The sequence below is a fragment of the Uranotaenia lowii genome, chromosome 2 (genome assembly GCF_029784155.1).
Source record: "Uranotaenia lowii strain MFRU-FL chromosome 2, ASM2978415v1, whole genome shotgun sequence".
In the NCBI taxonomy this organism is placed as follows: domain Eukaryota; kingdom Metazoa; phylum Arthropoda; class Insecta; order Diptera; family Culicidae; genus Uranotaenia; species Uranotaenia lowii.
This window is the reverse complement of record NC_073692.1, coordinates 46,901,186-46,925,352: the sequence shown is the minus strand read 5'-3', so window position 1 is coordinate 46,925,352 and position 24,167 is coordinate 46,901,186. Positions and strand designations below refer to the sequence as shown.

Here is a 24,167-nt window from a genome sequence, read left to right as displayed (position 1 = left end):
TTGGTTATATATTTTCGAATAGTTCTCCACTTTTCCTATCTCCTTTCTGAAAGTAGGGAGGAGTGCCAAATATTCATTGAAGCATTGCTCGTAACCTTATACCTTCTCTTGCCAAATTTGGTTCCATTTGCTTGATTAGTTTTTGAGTTATGTCAAAAATTTTAAGAGAGCCCCCAACCCCCCCTTCCTTTTTCCTCACTGGAAGAACGGTGGGGACTCAAATAATCAAAAAATCATTCATCGTACCCGAATACTATACCATGCCTAATTTGGTACCATTTGCATGATCGATTTTCGAGTTACTCAAACATTTGTCTTTTGTTTGTTAGACCCCTCCCCCTTCCTGTGAGGGGGGGGGGGGGGGATCTCCAACCATAATAGGAACCTTCCCCGACCCTCACCAAATGCCCTAACCTGTCAAGTTTCACACAAATCGGTTCAGTAGTTTCCGAGTTCATAGTCTATACAGTATACACACAGACAGACAGACAGAAATTCATTTTTATATATATAGATAAGTAGGCTGAAGACCATTTTAGATGTAAAATCAAGCGCAGGAATCGTAAATTGAATTTTAAAAAATGTCAGTGAAACAGTTTTTCAGTTATGCTCCAAATATGTGATATTGGAAATTAATAGAAGATTCGGTTAACATTTTCGGCCAAGTTTAAAATATGAATTTGTGATTAGTATTCATAGAACATGGTATATTTGAGACTCAGAGGTTTAGACATTATTTTTAAGTTTTCATTAGTATGGAGAAGAAACAACTTGAAAGGGTTTACAATTTTGAACAGAGTTGAGAATTTAAACTTTAACTTTCGTTATCAAAAAATATAATTTCTGAAACCCTTTTTTGTTTTCACCAGAAACCTGAATCGGAATGCTTGTAATAAAAAAAATTAAAAGAAATTTTATAATCGTATTATCTGATTACATCTCGCGACCGATCGTTAAATTTAGACTTACTTTTTACAATCCGTTAAATGAGCATTCATGAATTAAAATTTGTTGGTTTATTTATTCTAAGGCCCGGAAATATTTATCTACTTGAAATGATAGTTTTATGCGCATAACAAACAAATGAACCTCTATGGCTTTTAACGGATGTTCAAACAAAAAAAAATTAGGCGTATTTGTAGAATTTAAAGAAAAAAATAAAAGTGACAAACCCTCATTTAGTTTTTTCGAAATTAATTTACCTCTTGTAGTATGCATTTTTATGATATAAATTTTTCTTTTTAATCTTTTTAATATTTCAATAGAATATTTTTATATGGGAATAGGTGTTTGGGAAAAATGCAACAAATTTTGAATGATAAAATTTATCAGGTTACAATGGCAAATCTCCATAATTTAACGTTACTAAGCTGTACTCGTTTTGAAAATGTACTGATTCAGAAGAAAGAAAATCGCTTCCGTTTGTCAATAAAACAACGACAATCTGTGGCGCTGTGAAAAGGATAATGAAACTGAGTTCTTATCAGGATACAATATATCTTTGCGATCAGCATTATTTGTAGTAAGGATAAAATGAAATGCGGCTCTTTCAAACTTGGAAATTTCCTTAATTTGCAATTTTTGGCTCTTCTGACTCAAAAGGTTGCCGACCGCTGGTCTATACACACAGACAGACAGACAGAAATTCATTTTTATATTTATAGTGAAGTAGGCTGAAGACCATTTTCGATGTGAAATCAAGCGCAGAATTCGTAAATTGAATTCAAAAAAATGTCAGTTAAACAGTTTTTCAGTTATGCTCCAAATATGTGATATTAGAAATATAAAAAAAGTATTTTTACTTAGATTCAAATATCTCGGACTGCATGACATTAATTTAAAGTCTCTGTTTTGCATATTGAAAATGAATTTACTTTTTGCTATCAATAATCTGAACTCGTAACAGTATCGTTGATATTAGTGAATTTATGATAGAAAAATTGATTAAAAAAAAATGCATTTTTTAGAGAAAATCTTGTTCATTGACAGTTTTAGATTCAATGGTAACATTTTATATATCCGATTTCCTATAAATTTTGGATGTCAATTCAAAACAAAGATTTCAAGTGGTTATTTATCAAAATCGGCTGAAAATTGAAGAAGCTCTGGTTCCTTTTCTATAATAGTAATGTTTGCCTTTTTGTTTCAAGTCCAATCGTATTGCTGTCTTCGGGTAAAATATAATAAGTATAAAATGAATATTTAAAAAAAAATGTCGAGCAAAATACCTTAAAATCCCATTCACGCTTGAGACTCAGGCAACCCCTCTCCAAGGTCAGATCATACTGAAATTCGGCGTGTTACTTTTTAGTAAGCTGATGATCAATTTTAGCTTGGAGCGAATGAGATTTATCATGATGAAATTTTCCTATACTAAGATTTGTAACTGTGGTTTTCGAAAACGCTTTTCTTGCACCGTGATTGAATAGGCGATGGAAGCGCTGTCGAAATTGGATGATGGTTTTCCATTACGGCAAGTGGGATACAGCTTAAATTCCACCCAACTTTTGACAGATCTTACGGGTTTTTCTTAAGGAGAAAAATAATAACTTTTCGATTCCATCGCCCATTGAAGGAAATCTATTGCTTTGATTCAGTAGAATTATTCAACCAAGTAGGCTAACCACACGTATTAGAGTGGCAGAGTAATTCGCGTAACTATTTTTGCTTAACCAGTTTTACACTCATTTTCCTCTTTATTCAATGAACTTATGCTTCATATTTCAAAGAAAATAAAGTTTAATTCACTAGAATCGGGAAATTCATTCATGGTTCCTGTTCATCCATATCTTCAGCAACCGTCGAAGTATCCAGCTCATCATACTCATCCAAATTATCCGATTTGAGAGTTGACAGTTCAATTTCCTCTACCGCGTCAACAACCTGAAGACCCCTAACAGTATCATTACCGGCCAAACAGGAATCGATCTGATCGTCGATATGATCAACAAATGCAGACGCCTCATTGGACCGGGTCATGAAGCAGTTCGTTAGCCGAAACCGGGTGGCCTCCGTTTCCGTCTGGAGCAACTGCTCAACATCCACCAACTCCTGCAGGATGATTTCGTTGAAGTTTTGGAAGAATTTGAGGTTCTGGAATGAAGAAAAAGTTATACGAGAAAATTTCTTCAAAAGGATAAAGGTCATTACCGTTTGAAGGCAAGACTTGGCTTGAGTGTAGATTTCCGGATTGGTGAATCCCGAATGGTAGCCACAAGTTCCAATGCTGGCGGCCAAATCTCCACTATTGTAGTTGATCAAAATCAACTTGGCATCCATCAGATCTCCAACGCCTCGCAAACGTACTCTCTCCTTATTGGCGCAAGCAATACCCCAGTCCTGAACAACTTGGAAGGGAAAAAGGAATCTGTTCCAAGAGACAAATTTGTTGAAACAACTCTCGCCATTAGTTTCGGCCTTAACGTATCTGTCGACCAGTCGCTGGGCACTTCGCTGAAGACCCACGGATATGTTGTGGTTCGATTCTTCAACCAACTGGCTCAGCACAACGGGGATGCTATCGTAAAAAGCGACAATTTTGCTTCGATCTTCTTCTTTTCGATTGTAGATGACGTAATAACTTTTGGTGTATTCTTCCGAGTATTTTTCCACCAATTTAAGAAGCTGTCGATCCCCGAAAAATACAGGCAACTGGTTTGTCCCGCGAATCAGATCTGTTTTCAAAGCTGCTAACATTGCTTCATATCTGCCTAAGGCTCGACTTTTCTCTCTTTCGACGTCTTCTCTCAGAGCTGCTATCGCTCCAGCTATTCTTGGATCGGTTGCAGCCTCAGTAGTGACCACGTTCCTCACAAAAGTCTGAACTGCTCCAACGTCCCGTATTATACGAGTCATCACTTGAGACATGCGCATCGTTCCGGCTTCCAATTGCATGAGAGAATCTGATAGCGAATCGGTCAGAGTCGATGGAATTTGAGAATTGATAGCATTGGGAGCAAGTCTACCAACGCTTGACATTCTAGCAACAGCCTTTCCAACGTTGGACGATGTGATACTGACATTCTGTACAGCGCCCTTAACTTCTCCAAGAACTTCTTGCAATTCCTTGGTATAATTTGCACCCAAACTCGAACTTATTGGTTCCAAAATCTGTTCAACATCATCCGAGAGATATCGACTCATTCCAGCGTACACCGAATTGAGATTCGCAAACAACTCATCCACGGGTGTTCTTCTGTCTCTAACGGCTTTGTTGATACTCACTACAATCGATCGTCCAAAGGTGGTAACATTCCCAGTAATGTTGTTGAAAGCCTCCAGGATCGGTTCGAGCACTTCCGTTTGATTTGACTGGTACTTCAACAAATCTTTGTTTATTGTATCGATAGCTGCGTTCAAGCTTTTAGCTGAATCCCTGACCGATTTCCCTCCGGAGATTCTGTAACGCAATCCGAAGTCCGCATCGACCTTTTAGGAAAATAAAATGACTTAATTCATCGTTTAAAAATAAACCATTTCACTCACTTGAACAATCACTGTCACCAATAGAATCACTTCAAACCCAATCCAAACAACTTTAGATCCCAATAAATTCGCCATGCTGACCGAATCGTTGCGCCTCGTAGATCGCACTGAATTGACAGCTCCACGAAACAATCCGTTTTCTATTTTACCCGGGACAAATTCTCCCGTCGTCGTCGTCGATTAATTACGATTAATGTCTTCTGAGCCACGAGCATCATCCGGGGGAAGGGATCCGGTTTCGGGTGCTCCAAAAAATGCTACCGGAGGGCGATTTCTATCTCCTGGTCCGGTCAGGTAGCCACTTATGTTGCCAAAAATTTCACCCAACTTCCGCGTGAAATTTTTGGCAACACGAGCGGACTAGCTGAGGGTGACTGTTTTTTTTTAAATTCTAGTCTCACATCCTTCAAGACTTGCAATCGTCTTGTCATTGAAAATTCTTATCAATCAAACCGACAAAAAAGGACATTTCATCGAATATGTTATTCTCCAATCCGAAATGTATCTTGTCACCCTAATGTCTACTTTCTTCAACGATCGGACATTGGACATTAATTTTAAATCGAAAAGGTGAAGGTAGTACTTCCGCACGGTGAATTTGTAATCAATTTGTCTCTTTGTTTTGCGATTTAGAAAACAAACATCCATCAATCTCGACTAAGGTATCCAGGTAAAATTTCCTTCCTCTTTGGATAGAGATCTAGAGCTTGCAAGTAGCATTTTCTTTCTTCGAGATATTTGCGCATAAAAGGTTTACAACTATGAATTTCTCGAGATATATCGTTTCCTTCGAGAAGCCTTTTATTTTAAATAATTTAACTTAAACTATCTTACTTTAACTTGTCCAGATGAAAAAAAGAAGTGACAAGCCGTACCAGAAATTTTTGTAGTATAACACTGATCGAACATGATTACTCTATAAAGTGTAGGGAAGAATGGGGATACTTGATCCCCTTATCTTATTATCATCATATCTTTTGAAAAAAAAAATGCAACTTTAATTGCAAAGTAATTTATTTACTGGTTTGTCTTTGGTTGAAAATAGCCGTGCAGACTAATATCTTTAATCTTTAATCTAAGGGAATCTGCTTAAAGCTAATTTAACACTACGTTTACTCATGTTAAAATCGAACAGATGGTTCGCTGAATTGAAACATTCACAACATTTATCTATCGGATGATTTCTTCCATAAGTATTTAGTACGGTGGTAAGGTATCCAGAGAAATTCACGTTGCTGAAGTGTCCTAGTGGATGCATACATGCTGACCCGTTGTAGAATGTACGCTGAGTCAACGCGGTAGGTCAATACATCGCAGATGAAGGTTTGCTGCAGTTCGGTGCAGCGTTTTTCAAGTGTGGTTATTTTTATCAAGGCACATCTTTGCTCATGCGGAGGAAGCTGAAGTGGTTCATTCCAAGGAAGACGTCCTAAAACGCACTTAACAAAACTTCGCTGAACACGTTCGGGGCTGTAGCATTGTGTGCTCTGAGAGGGAACCCACACCTGGGCAGCATACTCCAAGATGCTACGTACAGCAGTATACAGCTTTCAGAACGTAAATATCATCGAAATTGCATGTGTTTTAGCTCGGAAATCCGAGAGTTGCGAATCCTTCAGCTGCATAGTGCAATGTGCTCGGCAAATGTATGCTGGTTATCAATTTTTATACCTAAGAACTTTCAGGGACCGGACGTCACATTTTCAAGGCTCTTTCCGGAAAGTTGATGCAGTGAATATAAGGGAATAATTAGAAAAATATTAATCATTAAACAGAAAGATACATTGAGATTCTAGGGATGTACAGAAAATAACATGAGTGTGAAAATTGAGGAATATATTTAAGGAAAATATTACCAAAACCAGTTTAACGTGTAGGAACTTGACGAAGATTTCATTGAAGTGAGAAAACAATTGTAAGAATGAGAGCGATGATATCGCGTGTGAATGCTGGAAAAGGACCGCATATAATTCGTCAGTCTATAAGCTAATGTTGTGATGAAAAGTTGTGTTTTGAGGAAAAAAGAACAATCATAGAAAATTTGAAATGTGTCTGAAATGTTAATTCCAAGCACGACAGTTGGTATGTATTTAAAACTGATGACACGACGAGCACGGGAAAAATTAACAATCTTACATTTTTTTAGCATTAGCTAGCATTCCGTTAAAGTGACACCAGTTACCAAGTCTTGCGATAACAGCTTGCAAAGCGAGGCAATCAATTTCACTGACGACCTTTCTAAAAAGCTCACACAAGTCGTTCACGAAAATGATGAACAGCAACGGTCCCAGGTGACTACCTTGAGGTGCTCCTGACGGGGTGGAAAATATCTTCGAGCATGTATTTTTTTAGCTTCGTTTAAGCGAGACAATAAGTGGTATGAATAAGGTTTAGCAATTGCTACGGTAGCTTTTACTTTGCTCGAAATCAAGCAAAGCAAAAGCCCAAAGCATTTGCTTAGTTTGGTATGAATAAACATTTGCTTAGCAGATGTGTACTAAAGTCTTAGAACATAGCTTTTGCTTCGAAAAAAAAGAGCTATCCAACCAGCAGAATCTGAAATTTTCTAAAGTAAAATGAAAGAGGACGATCAAAAAATTGAAAAGTACGACTAAAATTGCCATGAAATCGACGGTGCGGGTGGTGGGTGTAAGAACGATCGGAAAAATTTAAGTCAATACATGCTCGTATGTTGATGTTTAAAGAAAATTGAATATTGTCAATCAAAAAATGGCCTAGCTTTTTAACATTTATCATAAGCTCTCCCACACGTTTTCGGATCGGGATAATCCGATATATGAAAAAATAGGCAATAGGCGCGCATCTTAACTTAGATGTTTTTTTTTAATCTTTGAATTATAAAAAAAAAACATATAAATTTGGCAGATCGGAATTATGTTTTAAATTATTACAACTTTCTTACAACTTCAAGCCGATTGGGACTTCTTCCACTGTAGCCGGATTTTTTTAATTTGAAATATTTACTAATTGATTTGTATTGTTTCATCTTAGACGAATCATTTCATACAACGACAGGAATATGAAAAAAGTTGGGGTATCACTTCGACTGTTCTTTATCTATGTTTAAAATGCCTTTTTAAATTGTATTGAAGTGTAATATTGCTAATTTTAAAAATTCATGACGTTGTTGAAGAATTTGTTTATTGGAAAAGTCTGCTACCAAGCATGCTTAGAAAATAAAGTAATTGCTAGGACATTTCTCGAGCGATTGCTTCAGGTTTGGGCTTTATTCATACCAAACTAGCTTGTTCTAAAAGTAAAAGCTCCTGACTGAGAAAACAGCTGTCAGAAAAAACTTTATTCATATCAACCGAAGCAATTGCTTTCTGCGACTGCTCGAATGCTCGATTTAGTTTAGCAAAAGCAATTGCTAGGGTTTTTTTTATACCACCTAATGTGTTAGGTACGACGAAATCCACTCGAGCAACCAGGTTGGAAAGCCAAGTTGATCCATCTTTGCTATTAGTATCTTGTGCGGAGCACGGTCGAACGCCTTCGCGAGGTCGATGTAAATAGAATCAACTTGACAGCCTTTCTCGAGATTGTTACTTAACGAGCTCACGTAACACATTAAATTGGAGACAGTTGACCTTTTTTTAACGAAATTATGCTGAGAATCGGAAGTCAAAGGTTTGGCAGCAGCGTACAGTCATCAATGTATAAGAACTTCAAAAATTTTGGAGATCAAACTCAGAAGCGAAATTTGTCGGTAATTTTCGACGCAGTGTGTATTTCCCGATTTGTAGAAAGGAGTGATGACCGCAATTCGCCAGATGCTTGGAAATACCCTTTCCCTCAGTGAACGATTGAAAAGACAGCAAATGGGGGCAGCTAGTGATGCAGCGCAATGTTTTAAAACCGTCGGAGGTATATGGTCTGGACCGGGACCTTTAGATCGATCAGCTGCGGACAATTGCTCGTATTCTTCCTGCTCGGTGAGGCAAGGCAAAGGTAAATTCACGTCATGGGATTGTATGGAGGCGAGGTAGTTGTTGTTTGCTACAATGTCGGACGAACTAAAGAAACTTTGAAAAAATCGGCGAACATGTTCGTGGATTCAGTTATATTACGTTAAGTAACGCCATTGAAACTGACATCTACAGAAATAATTGCGTTTCGTTTTTTTTGTTTTTTTAGTGTCTCTAAAACTATGCGGGGTCATTTTTCAGGTTCTCTTGAAGACGCAAGATATGTTGCCGGTAAAGCTGCTCATTCAGAGCTTTGAAGTCTCGTTCCAAGCTTTTCAAACGATGTCTCTGGTTTCGGTACGATTCTTGATGAAATTCTTGCGGGCATTCCGTAGCTGATTTTGTAGTCGTCTAAGCTCAGAGTTCCACCACTCATGTCTGAATGACTGGTGTCTTTGTGGACGCTTCAGGTGGACGATTCGTTTCAAAACGAAGTCAACATTTGCATCAACTGCAGTATTGACGTTGTCAGCATCACCGAGCTCGTTGAATCTATAGCAGCGGCGACCAGCTCAAAGTTGCATTTATTGAAATCGATATCAAGATCTCCTGCAGATTGTCTGCAAAAAATTCATGTTGATCAAAGTTACCCCGGTGATCAAAGTTCCCCCAGTTTACGGTACTTTAGTTCAAATATTTCACCAGCATCCCAGAGAAACTATTTATACTTCTGTACGTATGTTGTTCATCCATCATGGGTGAACGGATTCACCGTAGTTTTTGCCTAAGTATGTGCTCACGTGCATTTTTTTCTATTAATTAGTTCGACAAATCTCCAATGCAGCGTGCACACCATACCCGGACCTGTGTCATATGTATTGTTCCTGCCGGATCCAGAAGGGATCAAGCCTAGGCCCTCGAGTCCCTGGTCGTTCCTCTGGAGACTCAGTTGAGGGTGGGAACAAAAGGCCTTCTTTTGGTCGGCTGAGCTCGAGCGTGTGATGACGGAGATCCCAAGGTCGGCTTCTGGATCTATTGGGCAAATCGGAGTTCCTTTCCGAAAAGACTTTTAATGTATATTTTTTCTAACCTTACAAAATTTCCTTCTGTATGTGTGTCAGTGTTTTTTGTATGTGTGTTTTTATCGACAGGTACCTGTTTTGTTGCTGCTGACTGCTGGTCTCGATGGCTCTACGGGAATGACCGGTGAAAATGATTGGTTCGGGGGTTCAACTTGGATTCCTCTTGTTAAACCGCGTGTGCTTTTAGGATATGGGAGGAGCGGTTCGACGGAATTTTCGGCTACAAGGGTGGCAGATCTTGTCAGATGGTGTCAGATCTCGGCAGATGGTGCAGGTTGTGATAAATCGTGGTGGGCGGATGAAGGATGCGAGACTATCAGGCCGGAAATGGTTGTCTAGGCTATCAAGCTAGACAGCATATAGCGTTCTTTTCTGGGATCTACATGTTTGATTATTAATCCAAAACTCATTTCTATGGAATCACCTACATTTTGTTTTGAGAGCATAGTTCCACCAAGAATTGAGATCAACTCCATGAATATGCCGTTGTTTCAGCCTACTTATTTCCAAAGTAAGACGGTTCGCGATGTCTTCTTTTTCTAATAGATCAGAGTTGATTCTCCAAAAACCTTTGCCTCCACTGGAGAAGATATTAGCATTGATTTTTATTTTCAAAGTTAAAGCAAAGTGGTCGGAAAATGAAACACATACGGTTTTAGGTTCGCTATGCTTTCCAGGAAGATAGTGGGAGCGTAAAACCGATCTAAACGGGAAGCACTGTTAATTCGAAAGAACGTAAATTGGTTTTTCTTTTCAATGTTGAAAAAAATATCTTGAAGGTTGAAGAGATCTACGAATTGCTTTAAACTAGCAGAAAAGTTTTTCTGAGGACCATTACAATAAGCAGCTTTGAGGATGCAAGTGAAATAACCACCTACTATTGAATATAAAATTCCTGTTTTATCCATATGTGGAGCAAAGTTTTTTTCAAAAAGAACGTATAAGGATACCCGTTCCTCGCTTAAAGGGACCTATATTAACGACTGAATTGAACCTTGGTATGAAACGAAAATTCTCACAAGTCAACTCTTAACATTCGGAGATTTATACTACCTATTAGTAGCTTACCTTACTCGGATAATATAAGGGAGGGAAACGATACACATTAATCAATCGAAAATGCTCACTGAAGAAGATAGTGAGTTGCTATCGAAATACCGGTATCTGAACTTTTCTTTTACCGTGGTTGAAATTTTAAAGGGAATATTTCGATTGCTTTCGTTCAGTAGAATTATTCAACCAAGTAGGCTTACAACACCAGAGCTCATGAATCTGTCAACAAGTTCGATCATTTTTTTTTCCTTTTTTCTTCTTTTTCTGGAAATTCTCAGTTCAAAGGGAGTTGGCCTGGCCTTGGAAGGTTTTCCTTGGAAGAATTCGGTCATGTTTTTTTCGGTAGCACGTCCCGTCTCGCGTGCTCATAATTACTTCAAATTTTTAATTATGGATTGAAGATATTTTAAATTTTTTGCATTGGAAAGGATAAAATGAAGTAAAGCATAATTATATGTGAAATTTTGAGAGCAGCTATACGGGAAAAGCAAAGAAAAATGGCTGGCGGAGTGATCTGTTTTCCACTTACGCAGTGCACGATGCCCTGGTACAATCATGTGTTTCAGTGGTCAAATGCTGGTGATGCCAGAATAAATTCTTGTTAAAAAGACAATTTGAAGGATTTGGTAAACAGATATTGCCGTGGCGCAGCCTAAGTTAAAGGTCAACAAACGTGAAAAAAAGGTTAGGCCGCGATGGGCAAACGAAAGCGTGATTTTCCTGATTGCTGCGATGCGCGTTGCTCATAGGCAACGGATATTTAAAAAATATATTTGGATGCAACCCATTTCAAAATGACTAGAATCAGGAAAAATAGGGACAGCACCGGCTGAAACATACCACTTGGACTTTGGTGAGACCGTTTCTATTTTTAAATTTAATGCTTGTACACCATATTTAATTTATTTTGCGTACCGTCAAACGGGGCAACATGCAAAAGCAGGGTTAGATGCAACATTTGTATACCACAACACTCATTCAATTTTTATTTCAATATACTGTAATGAAGTTATCATTGAATGATAACAAATTGATGATAACATAGTTTTCAACATCGCGAAAGAGTTTTTTTACAGTTTTTGATTGTCATTAAAAATTTAAAAAATCGAGCAATAAATGTACAAATTTTTACATTTTTCGATGCCTTGAAAAACTTTACCTTGTATGACGGATTGGCTTAATGATATCACCTACAAACTTTATATTGCATTCATTATCCTATACCAACACTGTTGGTGTATACATATTTTTCGGACAATCACCAAATTTTTTTAAACAAATATTTTTATTATTCAGTTAGCTGTCGGGGGCAAAATGCAACAAAATGCAAATCAGAACTAAATCTCATAAATCGCGTTTCCATATGCTGGGATGTGATTGTTTTGCATTATGCGTCTGTTAACATTTAAATTTCATCCATCCGAAGAATTTTTTTCATGATTTAAGCTAAAAGAATATTTTGTTGTATTTTTTACCCCTAAATGTATGCAGCTGATTAACACTTTTTTCTTTAAAAAAATTTTGACAGAAAAAATGGAAAATTTAAATCGAACAAAACCAAAAATTATTGCAATTGGTGCATTATGCGTTATGACATCACAAATGTATCAAAAACTTTAAATTTTCAAAGGTTTTCATTTGATTTTTCATTAATAACTGAGTCTGTTGCAACTTACCCCTTTTTCTTAGTAGGGTGAAAATCGCATGTTTTTGTAAATTTAAAAACAACTGGTAAAAGCAATAATTTTTCTGACTACGTCAGTTTGGTGTCCCATCAACCTTAAAACTTTTGATGTACAAGAGGTATGATTATCTGTAAACATTAAGATTTTAGAAGCCATTGAAGTTGAAAATTGTTGCATGTTGCCCCAGTTGACGGTATAAGTCCTATCTGTCAAATAGGATTTCCCATGTAAATATCCCTTCCTCTACCTATCTGAATACAGCACACTGGGTCGCATGAGTTCTATGCACCTGAAAAAATCATCTAGCTGTATCGGATCATCCCCATTATGATTACATTGACTTGTCACGGTGTGCATTATTGTCCCAGACTTGTGTTCAAACCCAACACTTGAAATGAGTTTTGAATCCAGAAACTTGTTTTGGCATCTTGTGTTTGTTTTGATTATTGAGTTGTGCTTTGTGTATCAGCCAATTCAAGATGTGTATAGTCACCCAATGCTATGCTATGCTTCTTGAAATTCTCAGCTTGAAGGTGCTTAATAATTGAAGATTTGGATTAAAAAAAAAATTTTAAACAAATTTGTTCAAATATGGAGCAAAAGGTTCGACTTGTACATTTTGTGCGTAAAAATATTTATAGTTCTACAAATTGTAGAAAATCTTTTAAAATTATCTTAAAACGCAACATCGTGCGCAACATTAACGATCTTCAAATTCATGATTGAGGTTGCGTTAGTTTACGATTCCTGACAAAATAAACGTGGATGTTTTTGTTATTTGCTATACAGAATAAGAGTGAAGAGTAGTGAATTTTTTCTGCAGTTGAACCACTTTTTACCATTCCATTTTCTTCTATTTTCTATATGAAATAATAATTTATTTCAGATTTAACAACATTATCGAAAATATTCCCAAATTTTAGAATTCTGAGATGTTTCCAAATTCCGAATAATTAATGTAAAACAACTAACTTGTGATTAAGAATTTATTAAGCTTATCGAAAAATATAATTAAATGAATGCATCATTTTCCTCCTGCAACGAAGGATTAGTCGTCGTTTCCCCGGAATTCTCGTCTTCCTCCTCCTCCGTAGTCGCATCGAAATAGTCATTGAAGTCCGTTTCCGATTCGGCCATCGGGATCTGTATCTCCACCACAGGGTTGTCCTGAGCCTGCAGATCCCGCACCGTACTATTTCCAGCCAAACATGAATCGATCTGCCGATTGGTGTAATCGATCAACGCGTACGATTCATTGGCCCGCACCATAAAACAGCTGGTCATCCGGAACGCACTGGCCTCGGTTTCCGTCGCAAGGAGTTCTTGGAGATTGTCTAACTCTCGCTTTACGATGGCGTTGAAACCATCGAAGAATTGAAGGTTCTGAAATGGGATTTTTAGGGGTTTTAAAATTTTTTAGGTTATCTATTGGTGTTATAAAGTTTTTACCGTCTGCAGGCAAGTTTCGGCTTTAACGTGGGCCACTGGGGAGTTAGCGAACCCAGAATGGCTGGTACAAGTTCCGATGTTGTTGGCGAGATCTCCACTGTTGTAGTTGATCAGGTTAAATTTACGATCCATCAGCTCTCCTAAGCCCGATCGACGGGATCTTTCTCTATTGGCGCAATTTATTCCCCAGTCTTGAATGATTTGGAAGGGTTTGAAGAACTCATTCCAGGAACTAAACTTTTTGAAACAGACTTCGCCGTTCGGTTCCGAGTTGACATAATTGTCGACAAGGCGCTGAGCCGTTTCCTGGAGAGCTACCGATATGTTTTGATTGGATTCATTGATCATTCGTTCCAGCACCGGGGTAACTTTTTCGTAGGTTTCACTTATATTTTGATGGTCTGCCTCCTTCCGGTAGTAAATGATGTAGTAACTTTTAGTATATTCTTCAGAAAATTGTTCTACTAACGGTAGCAGATTACGATCGGAGATGAACATCGGTAATCTATTTACTCCGCCCACCAAATCGGATTTCACCGCCCTGAACATAGCATCGTATCTACGCAAGGAATTCTCTTTTTCGTTTTGCATCTCTGTCTTGAAAGCTCTCATCGTATCTGCTACTCTCGGGCCGGTTGCATTCTCGGCAGCAACAACTTTTTCCACAAATGCATGAACAGCTCCAACGTCACGAAGAACACGAGCCATCATCCGAGACAAGCGCAGTGTACGTTCTTTCAACTGGGACAGCGAATCCGAGAGAGTGCTGGTGATATTCGGTGTTATTTGTTCGTTGATCAATCTACTGTTCAATCTTTTAGAGCTAGCAGTTTTTGCAACCACTTTTCCAACGTTAGATGACGTAAAAGTAACATCGTGCACTGCTTTTTCCATGTCATCGATTATTTCTTTTATTTCTTTCGTTGTATTCGACCCCAAAGTTGAATCGATCGGTTCCAAAGCTCGTTCAGCATCATCCCTCAGATATCGACTCATTTCATCGTAGATGGTGTTGAGTTTTGCAAACAACTCTTCAACGGGTGTTCTCCGATCGCTAACGGCTTTGTTGATACTCACCACAATCGATCGTCCAAAGGTGGTAATGTTCTGGGTGATGTTGTGGAACACATTCCAGATTGGCTCGATTTGCTCGGTTTGGTTTGACCGAAACTTGAACAGCTCATCGTTCAAAGTATCAATTGCTGTGTTCAAGCTTTTAGCTGAGTTTTCAATCGATTTACCTGCTGAAACTCGGTATCGTAATCCGAAGTCGGCTTCAACGGAGTCGAACTGTAAAAAAGTTCAATTTACCTATTATAATTGCATATACAAAATCAAATTCTAACGCACTTGAACAATCACTGTCACTAGAAAAGTCACTCCCAAAATTCTCCCGACTGCCATTCTGGTCGAACCGTTGTCGATCAATGATCTTTCAGAATAAACTTTCGGATGAGTCTGGTGTTTTTTTTTTTGGACTACACATCAACGATTCTCAACTAAGCTTTTGGTATAAACGTCCAAGACAAAGCCCAAACAAAACAACAATCAACGAGAAGATTACCGATCTTATGCATGTCTTCTTAGACTATCAATTAACGTTCGGAATCCGGTTTTTGTCCCCCCTCCGGGAGAAAGATTACAGTACATTCACATCTTTCGTCTTTTCAACTGTTGCTCCCCCAAGTCTCGTGTAGGCCGAATATCTACTGTTTGGAGAAATTTCGGGAATGAATCGCATTGATGGGTGCAATTGGGTGGCTGTTTTTTTTAATAATTTGAGATCTATTAAATTTATTTATCAGCATATTTGAAATCGCATTTTAGGCTTCCAAGATACGATTACTCAAAATGAATCGTTTTTGGAGGCAACAAAAAGAGAATTATTATGGGTCAATTATAGTTTTTTTTGCAAGATTTTTGCAAATAAAATGAAATGAAAATTCGGGCCTATTTCAGCGAAACATGGGCAACCGGGCGAACCGGTTCTTTGATTAATTTTATATGAAATATTCGGACAAGTTCGGGTTAAAGCAGGTCTTTTGACCCGTGCCGTTACGGGAAGTCTCGACCACACATTCAAATACTGTTCATGCTTAACTCATCAACAATGAATTCAGCACAACCAAGGGGCCTATAACCACTGGCTTGGGACAGGTTTTACTCATCTTATTCCCTTCCAACTTTTCGACACAAATTAAGATTTCTTAAAAGGTACCCAAGTATCCTTATCAGCAAATTTGTCGAGATACACCGTTCACGAATCCATTTCATTAACTAAAAAACTACATAGTCGATTTTCCCTTTTTTTCTAAAATACTTGATACTTATTCAAATAGTTGGTTGATAAGTAAGGTTGTCGAGAAAATATTTGGTTAAAACATCTAAGGAAATTTTGTTCAAAAACCGACTTCCTGGGACTGGGACGTTCGAAATCAGATTTTTGTTCCCCGGGAGAAAAATAACACCTGCCGTTTTACGGAAAACCGACTAAGTCCCAGAAAGTCGGGTTTTGGCCAAATTTTTTTTCAAAATAACACCAGATCTCGACGTTTCATGTTTAAGTCATTTGGCATCGAAGTTAAAATTTCGATTTTCCGAATTTGTCTTGGCCCGCCTATGAGAATTTTCAAAATTTTCAAGTCGATTTTTGACAATTTTTTTTCGGTGGTTTTTAAGTCATTTGGCATCAAACCCGAATAAAAATTTCCATTTTTTTTCGATTTCCTTTGGCCCCCTTATAGATGATTTTCTTTAAGCGCTTTGAGGCACCCGTAAATCAAGTCCGATTGAGCTGAAATTTTGCACAGATCAGTTTTTGGGCCAACCCTACACGATATGTGCATAATCAATGTCTTAAACATATTATGTGTACACACGGAGAAACAAAACGACTATTGTTCTAATTATTTCAGTTAGTTAAACCAATGATAAAAGTTTGGTTGATTTTTTGCCTCCAACTGTAAATATAATAGACTCAACTACAAACTGATGATTGACCTTACCCAAGTAACAATTTTAGCTTTATTATGGTCAGCAAAATATCGTTTGGACTATAGCGTTAATATTCATAAAAAGCTAAAGCGCATTCTATAACATCACCTGGACTCTAATAAAGCCAAAATCAGGCTATTCGGCCCTACCCTAGAAACATCATCAAGACATATCATTGTTGATCATCAATGTTGGTCACCAAAGCTTGTAAAAAGCTATTATTAAACATGTTCGAAATTTTTGTTTTTTTCGATTCTGTGAGTTCTCGGAGTTTTTTTTTTATTTTTTCCAGAACCATAATGGTTGATGAATGATGATTGCATTACTCAGATATGTTCTGGTAATATTAATAGCTGAAAAACCAATGTTTTAATAATATAATGAGCGTCTTTTCTACTGCCAGTCAAGATTTTAGGTAAAATGTGTATGACATAGTATCTTAAAAAAAAATGCGCCTCGTCAAATCTGATGGTCAATCATGATGGAATTGATGGAAAAAAGGCCTGAAAAAATATTTTCCAATGCTTGCATTGTGAATCCATCAACATGGCGTCATTTTGTGCCCTTCGATTTTGCAACCAACATGGCGTGAGTCAATTCATAGTTTTATCACTGACCACACTGACTTGACTCTTAGAACAAAAATTCAACCATTTTCTGTCTAATTTTTTGTTGTCAGCTTTTGCAGGTTCGCATTACCGACGGCAGGTGGCGAACCTGAAAAATTTGACAAAAAATGCCCTGTAGGAAAAATGGTCCTGTTTAGCCCGATTTTATCGTAGAAATTGCGTGTTTTATTTTTAAAGTTGGGTGGCATTTCCTAACTGAGATAGCATTTCTTCAAATCAATCGATGCGCACTCTGGAATCGACATTGCGTACTGTTGGAAAAATGATTTTTTTTGTTTTTTTTTCTGGAAAAATTATCCAGAAAACGAAATCGAGTGTCCAGTCAGTATGGTCAGTGGTTTTATTATGGTTTAATGATGACCCCAAAAAAGCTACGATTTAACGTTTCTCTCGCAAGCCAGCCAATTACACGGTAAGGATGAGTTCCTCATTTCTGAGTTGTTAATCATTAGTACAGTAAATGAGGACAGACTTTTTGAATGAAAAGGGATTGGTTGTGAATGACCCGTGGAATAAATCATGAGTTGAAGTCAAATTTCGTTGTCTGATGCCATCTTGAAATCCAAGATGGCGGCTTCCGCTGAACTTAAATGTTGTAAATGACTTGAATCGCATGAAACCCCAACAAAATGGGTATTGGGTGAAAGGGCTAAACGAGTAAAAGTAGAATTTCGCTATCAGACGGCATCCGCTCAACTTTTAATGCTTTAATGCTGACAAAAAGTCGCATTAAACCACCACTATACGGGTATTGAATGAAAAGGCTAAACTAGAAGATGTTGATTTTTTTTTCTTTCCGACGCCATCTTGGAATTCAAGATGGCAGCTTCCACTGAACTTTAAAATGCTGTTAATCAATAAAAATCGCATGAAACTACCACAATATGGGTATTGGACCATACGAGTAGAAGTCGAAATTTACTATCAAACGCCATCTTGAAATCCAATATGGCGACTTCCCCTGAACTTAAAAATGATTCAAATCACTGAAAACGGCATAAAATCACCACATTATGGGTATTGAGTGAAACGACTCAACTAGAAGAAGTCAAATTTCGCTATCTGACGCCATCATCAATCCAAGATGGTAGCTTTTGCTATTCTTTTCAAAGCTGTAAATAACTGAAAATCTCATGATACATCCACAATACTGGGTATTGGGTGAAAGGGCTATACAAATAAAAGTCGAAAATCGTTGTTCCACGCCATCACGAAAGCCAAGATGGCGGCAGCCGCTCAACTTTAGAATACTATAAATTACTGATAATCGCATAAAACCCCCACTTTATGGGTATTACTTCCAAGCGATCAACGAGGATTTCAAGATGGCGTAAGATAGCAATATTCGACTTCTACTCGTTAAGCCGTTTCACCCAATACCAATTTGAGTTTCATTTCATTTTAAGTCATTTACTACATTTTAAAGTTTAGCGGAAGCCGCCATCTTGGATTTCTAGATGGCGTCAGATAGTGAATTTCAACTTCTACCGGTTGATTTCTTTCAACTTATACACCTATAATATGGGTTTTATGCGATTTTCAGTCATTTACAGTATTTTCAAGTTGAGTGGTAGCTGCCATCTTGGATTTAAGATGGCGACGGGCAACGAAATTTGACTTCTACTCGTTAATCACTTTCACCTAATAACCATATTGTGAAGGTTTCACGATATTTTCAGTAATTTACAGCTTTGAAAATAAAAACGGAAGCCGCCATCTTGAATTAATGATGGCGTCAAGCAACAAATTTTTTCCTACTATTTGGGCCCTTTCACTCAATACTCATATTGTAAAGATTTCGGAGATTTCGGTGATTTTAAGTTTTCAAAGATGTATTTTTTTAATTTTAACTCAAAACCAACACGCATAAACTTACCAAAAATGTGTAAAAATTGGAGATCCAATTCAAATATGTGCTATCTAACCTGAGCGTGTCCTGTTTTGACATCTTGATCGAGAACTGTCACTAAGTTTTATGGCGGTTTAATAATCATGCACTGAGTGCTTTTATAGAACATGCAAAAGAAAGCTTGGAGCAAACTTCTAAGTTTGTGTTTTATTATAGTTTAAAAAGAGCATTCATAACTCTTTCAAAATAACTAAAAAGTATGTTTAATTAAAGTTTTATTAGCGTTTTCAAAACCCTCTGAAAACATATGGTCGAAAAAAAATATAAGCATTCTGCATGACCATAATAAAACCGTCATAAAACGAGCTGCACAAAAAAATGCCATAATTAAACCATTATAAAACTTCCTAATGCTAGTTGGCTTAATCTGTGTTACTTGGGTACGCAATCCACTATGAATATAATGGATTCAACTGTAATGGTAGGATTGATACAACTGTAAATATGATAGATTCAACTGAAATTGTATGAATGCCTAAACTATAAATATATTTGATTCAACTACAAACTGCTGATTAACCTATCACATTTAACTATAAATATAATAGATTTAGTTGTAATAGTATAATTGTATGATAAATTCAACAACTATTGAATGATTGATTTAATGCAATCGACTATAAATATAATAGATTCAACTATACCTTTTCGATTGACCACTTTCATTTTACTATAAATATAGCTGAGTTGGCAAGTCAGTTGTCTCCTGAGTCGATGTCCGTGAGCTTTAGCCCAAGAGTAAACATCGATCACAGTTGTACCGGATAAGTTTTTCAATGACTGTCCGCCAACTACATCGTTGATATAAGTCGCGAACGACATAAAGACGACTCTAATCGAAACAAAACAAAAAACATTCAACAGTAGTGGTATAGTTCATTCAACTGTAAATATGATAGATTCAACTACAAATGTATACTACTATATTAATACTATACTACTAGTACTATATTTTTATGATTCATTGTAAGATACTTGAATAAATACATACACATAAAAACACAGAATACCGGACGACTGTCCTGCAAAACAGGTGTTCGCTACGAATCCGGTAGGAACAAGACGAGCGGGGGCGCAACGAGCGAGGTAGTTAGACCAAGTCGAGCGTGATCTGGCAAACGTGGGGTGCCCGAGAAATTGGAGAACGGTTGCTATGAACCGAGTGAAATTTAGGAATTATGTTCGTCAAGTTATGTCGTAAGACGTAATACTATGTAAATAAAATAAAACATAAAAACACTACACATACACAGTAAACGAAAATTACCGAGTTCGGTAATTTTTTTACCGAATTCCTAACATGTGTAAATCGTTAAACTGTTCGGTAATTTTTTCGGTAAAAAATAAACGAACATCGGTAAATCGATTCTTCATTTTCCGATGTTCGTTTATTTTTTACCGAAAAAATTACCGAACAGTTAAACGATTTACACATGTTAGGATTTCGGTAGAAAAATTACCGAACTCGGTAATGTTCGTTTACTGTGTAAGTCAATTCAAGCCAGATGCGGCAGCAGTTCAATTCCAAACGAAGGAATCGACGCCGCTGGAGAAATCGTTGGACATCCCGGTTAGGTGGCTCCAATTGGCGTTTCATCGGAAAGTAGAAATGGCTGGACAACGCCAAAGCCATTGATATGCTGACTGCTAACCAAATCATATTATTCTTTTATTTCCACAATCTTTATTGAGCTTTCAAAATATAAAAAATAAACGAAATATGGTTAAAACCAAAATGAAATATACGAAATACAAAAAAAAAACAACTATAAATATACAGTTGAACGCATAAAACGCATAGTTAAATCAACCATAGCACTTTACTTAAGTTAATGAATTTAATTGAATTTATATTATAATTTAATTTATTATACCATATCTATCATCATATTTAAAGTTGAATGTTTAGCCAGAGACCAGCTTGCACCGAATCCCTTCTCACTGGTGTGCGAAACCGTATTACGCATGGCTCGATCATTTTGGTTAGCATCCCATCGAAGCCCGAGGTGTGCACCAAGCCAACGCGCCTAGCCAGCAGTGTATATCAGATCATCGAAAGCCAGCTTGGTGTACGTAAAACAGCACTACTTGTGGCTTGGTCAGTCTTTTTGGCCCGTACAAATCGAAAGAGAGATCGTATCATCCAGCTGGTAGTGCGTGGTACCGCACTATCTCTTCCGTCCCATGAACACGTCTCGTCCAAGTGAGGTGACTGTTCAGTCGAAGACCGAGGTGCGCGCCTAGTCAGAAGCGCGTGGTTGGAGTCAATGCTATACCAGTTTGAACACCGTGTACCAAGCGCTAAACGTATATTATTTTTTCGGAATGTCCAGAAAAGACATTGCCAAAGTGTACAGAACATCGTTGTCCACTGTGTTACCGTTCGTATTTATGAAGTCTAGAGTTTGTGCTTGTTTCTCCCTAGGCTTAGGTTTTTCAAATTTAGGAATATTCAAATTTATACACAGTGCAGACAAACCCCTCAACACAGACACTCCGACACTTCAATTCGAATACAAACAGATCTGGTATAAAATTTCGAAGAGGTTTGTAGACGATCTTGCTAGAAAGAGTAAAAAAACGGAAGAAGTAGAGACAGTAGATATGGCGGGAAAAAGTGTAGGCTCGAAAAAGATCGCATAGGAGAACTCGATCTATTACAAGCGGACTAGACATAGAGTAGAGATCAAGGCGTTTGTTTCTCGAATCAGAGTGATCAGTATAACGGTTACTGGAAGGATCAGGTGAGAGATGAAAGCCACATAGGAGAGGATTTAAAGGTTCTTCTATTAAAACAAAACGATTTCTTCAGGATCCGAGAGTTTTGGCAAGTATATGCCTTGAAAATCGCTTCGGTCGAAGCCCCAGGGTGTTCCCGACCTTGAGACTACCATTGCCTCACGCTTGAGCTCAGCCAACAAAAGAAGGCATTGTGTGCCCACTAGACCGCTGCAAGCTTTGTAGGAAAATATCACATTCTTAAATTTTTACACCTCCCATAACTTTTTTTGGTTGGTTTTGCTGCCAGAAATAGCATTAAAAATTTTGGAAGCGATCCATCCCGTCCTGATTTAGCGCAACGAGTTTTAATTTTGTATGGAAATTTATATGGGAAAACAAAATTTTTCATTCGAAAATCGCCAGAGATGTTCTGAAAGTACCAACAAATATAAATTTGAATGAAAAATGTTCCTTGATTCTTGCATTCCATTTTATGTGAACAAAGCACCAACCTAAATTGTACCCCAGAAAAGATATTCAATGGTATATAAAATTTTTGTTTTCAAAACTCATTTATTTAATTATATCGTTTTTGACTGCTTGTTTGAAAGTTGTGTAACAGTAGAATGAAAATAAAAAATCCCAAAAAACTGTTTTGCTTTGCTAGAGAATTTATTGATTTATAAAACCTTTGCAAAAACATTTCATACAATTATTAACAGCTCCAGCAAGTAAAGTCTGCCATTTTTGGATACTTTTCAATGGTTTCAGATTTTTTATTTTGAAATGGTTATAAATTTTTTCATGAAATTCTTAGCTGCTTGTCATGTAAGCAAAAAATGAAGCTTAAGAATATTCAAAACCAAAAATTAAAGACCGATTTCATTTCAAGCTTATTTGAATTTTCTGGATGATTTAATGTGCAAAAATGTCTTCTCCCATACAAATTTTCATACAAAATTAAAACGCGTTGCGCTAACTCAGGAATCAACCAAATCATCTCAAATTTTACACTGATGCTTGGTGACCCAAAAGGCAATGAAAAAACATATGGGAGCAAAAAGTCATTTTTTGCAGCGGTCTAGTGCCCACCCTCCACTGAATCCCCAGAGGAACGACCAGGGATTCGAGGGCTTAGGCTTGATCCCTTCTGGACCCGGCAATAACAACTGTGTGTGAAAGGTTTGATAAATTACAAACAGTTTATTTTTCAAAAGAAAGGAACGAAATCAAATTTTCAGAAAAGTTCGGACGCCACATACGTCAATGGATCTTAGATTTATATCGAAAGGAGCCAGTTCTGCTTCTGGAGGAAGCGAAGATCAGGTTTCGGACACATTTCCGAATAAAAACTGTCAGCGTGTCTTCCATTAGTTCAATTTTGCATTAATCTGGAATGTCGTTGAAAACTAGGATATAGTGTCGTCAGACAGGAAGGTGTGTATCGAGAAAAATTCTTTAGCAAGCCAAGGGTCTTGTTTTTATGCTTTTTGAACATCAACTCTGAATCCAACCTTCCGAACCTTCCGTTTTCTTTATAGCACTCTAGCGCTTTCATTGGCGTGGTGGCGCTCCGGCGATGAGTTTATTGAACTGGTCCACAAAATCCAAGAACTAAAATGTCCTTCTAAATCGGGATGCTTCTCGCGCAGCTTATTCGCTAACGCGAAATTTTTGTCTAGACGTTGATTTAGTATGGGTATATGTACACATTTATCACCTTTCCACGCGACTCTGTGAAAGTCCGGTGTTGCAATTCTCTAATCAAATATCCCTTCCTCTGAGCCTTGTTCTGGAGGGTGATGAAACCACAGAAAACATGAAACGTCGATGTCTTCTATATCGGGCTGCACCTTGTCGCTTTAATATGGCATAGCATCTCTAAAAATCACCTCGCTGTGCACGTAGGGGAAAGGTGTCCTAAATGGGCCTATCGGGTTAAATGACCCTACGGCTGTTTGATGAAATGGCTGACTAGACAGCTTAGCTGACCAATGCATATTGTGGGTGATACGCTTAGAACATAAGGCAAGAAAGAATTTGATGAATTTACAAACTCAAAAAAATTTAAAAAATCATACAAGGTTTTGATACATTTTGATGAATTATTTCGACTTTTAAAAATAATACGTAAAGAAGCTTAGAACAAAAAATTGGATGGTTTTTGTTTCTTACTCAAATGAACTTAAGAAATTAAACATATTTCAGCTTTTGTGGAGGTTCAATAATAT

At 37.4% G+C, this 24,167-nt stretch overlaps 3 protein-coding genes across 8 annotated transcripts in view; 1 reads left to right on the top strand and 2 right to left on the bottom strand.

The window, feature by feature from the left end:
- LOC129743966 (serine-rich adhesin for platelets-like) overlaps window positions 1-24,167 on the top strand; it is a 274,223-nt gene that overhangs the window by 65,087 nt on the left and 184,969 nt on the right. The gene's annotated exons all lie outside the window — the stretch shown is intronic.
- Window positions 2,767-4,617, bottom strand: LOC129741349 (uncharacterized). The gene is made up of 3 exons (XM_055733074.1): window positions 4,486-4,617; window positions 3,151-4,428; window positions 2,767-3,093 (listed from the first exon to the last, which is right to left on the bottom strand). Exons 1-3 carry the CDS (start codon window positions 4,558-4,560, stop codon window positions 2,767-2,769), a joined length of 1,680 nt encoding a protein of 559 aa, XP_055589049.1. The 5' UTR covers window positions 4,561-4,617.
- On the bottom strand, window positions 13,246-15,092 carry LOC129741348 (uncharacterized). Its single transcript, XM_055733073.1, has 3 exons — window positions 15,034-15,092; window positions 13,684-14,973; window positions 13,246-13,617 (listed from the first exon to the last, which is right to left on the bottom strand). The coding sequence occupies exons 1-3, from the start codon at window positions 15,085-15,087 to the stop codon at window positions 13,246-13,248; spliced, it is 1,716 nt and encodes a 571-aa protein (XP_055589048.1). The 5' UTR covers window positions 15,088-15,092.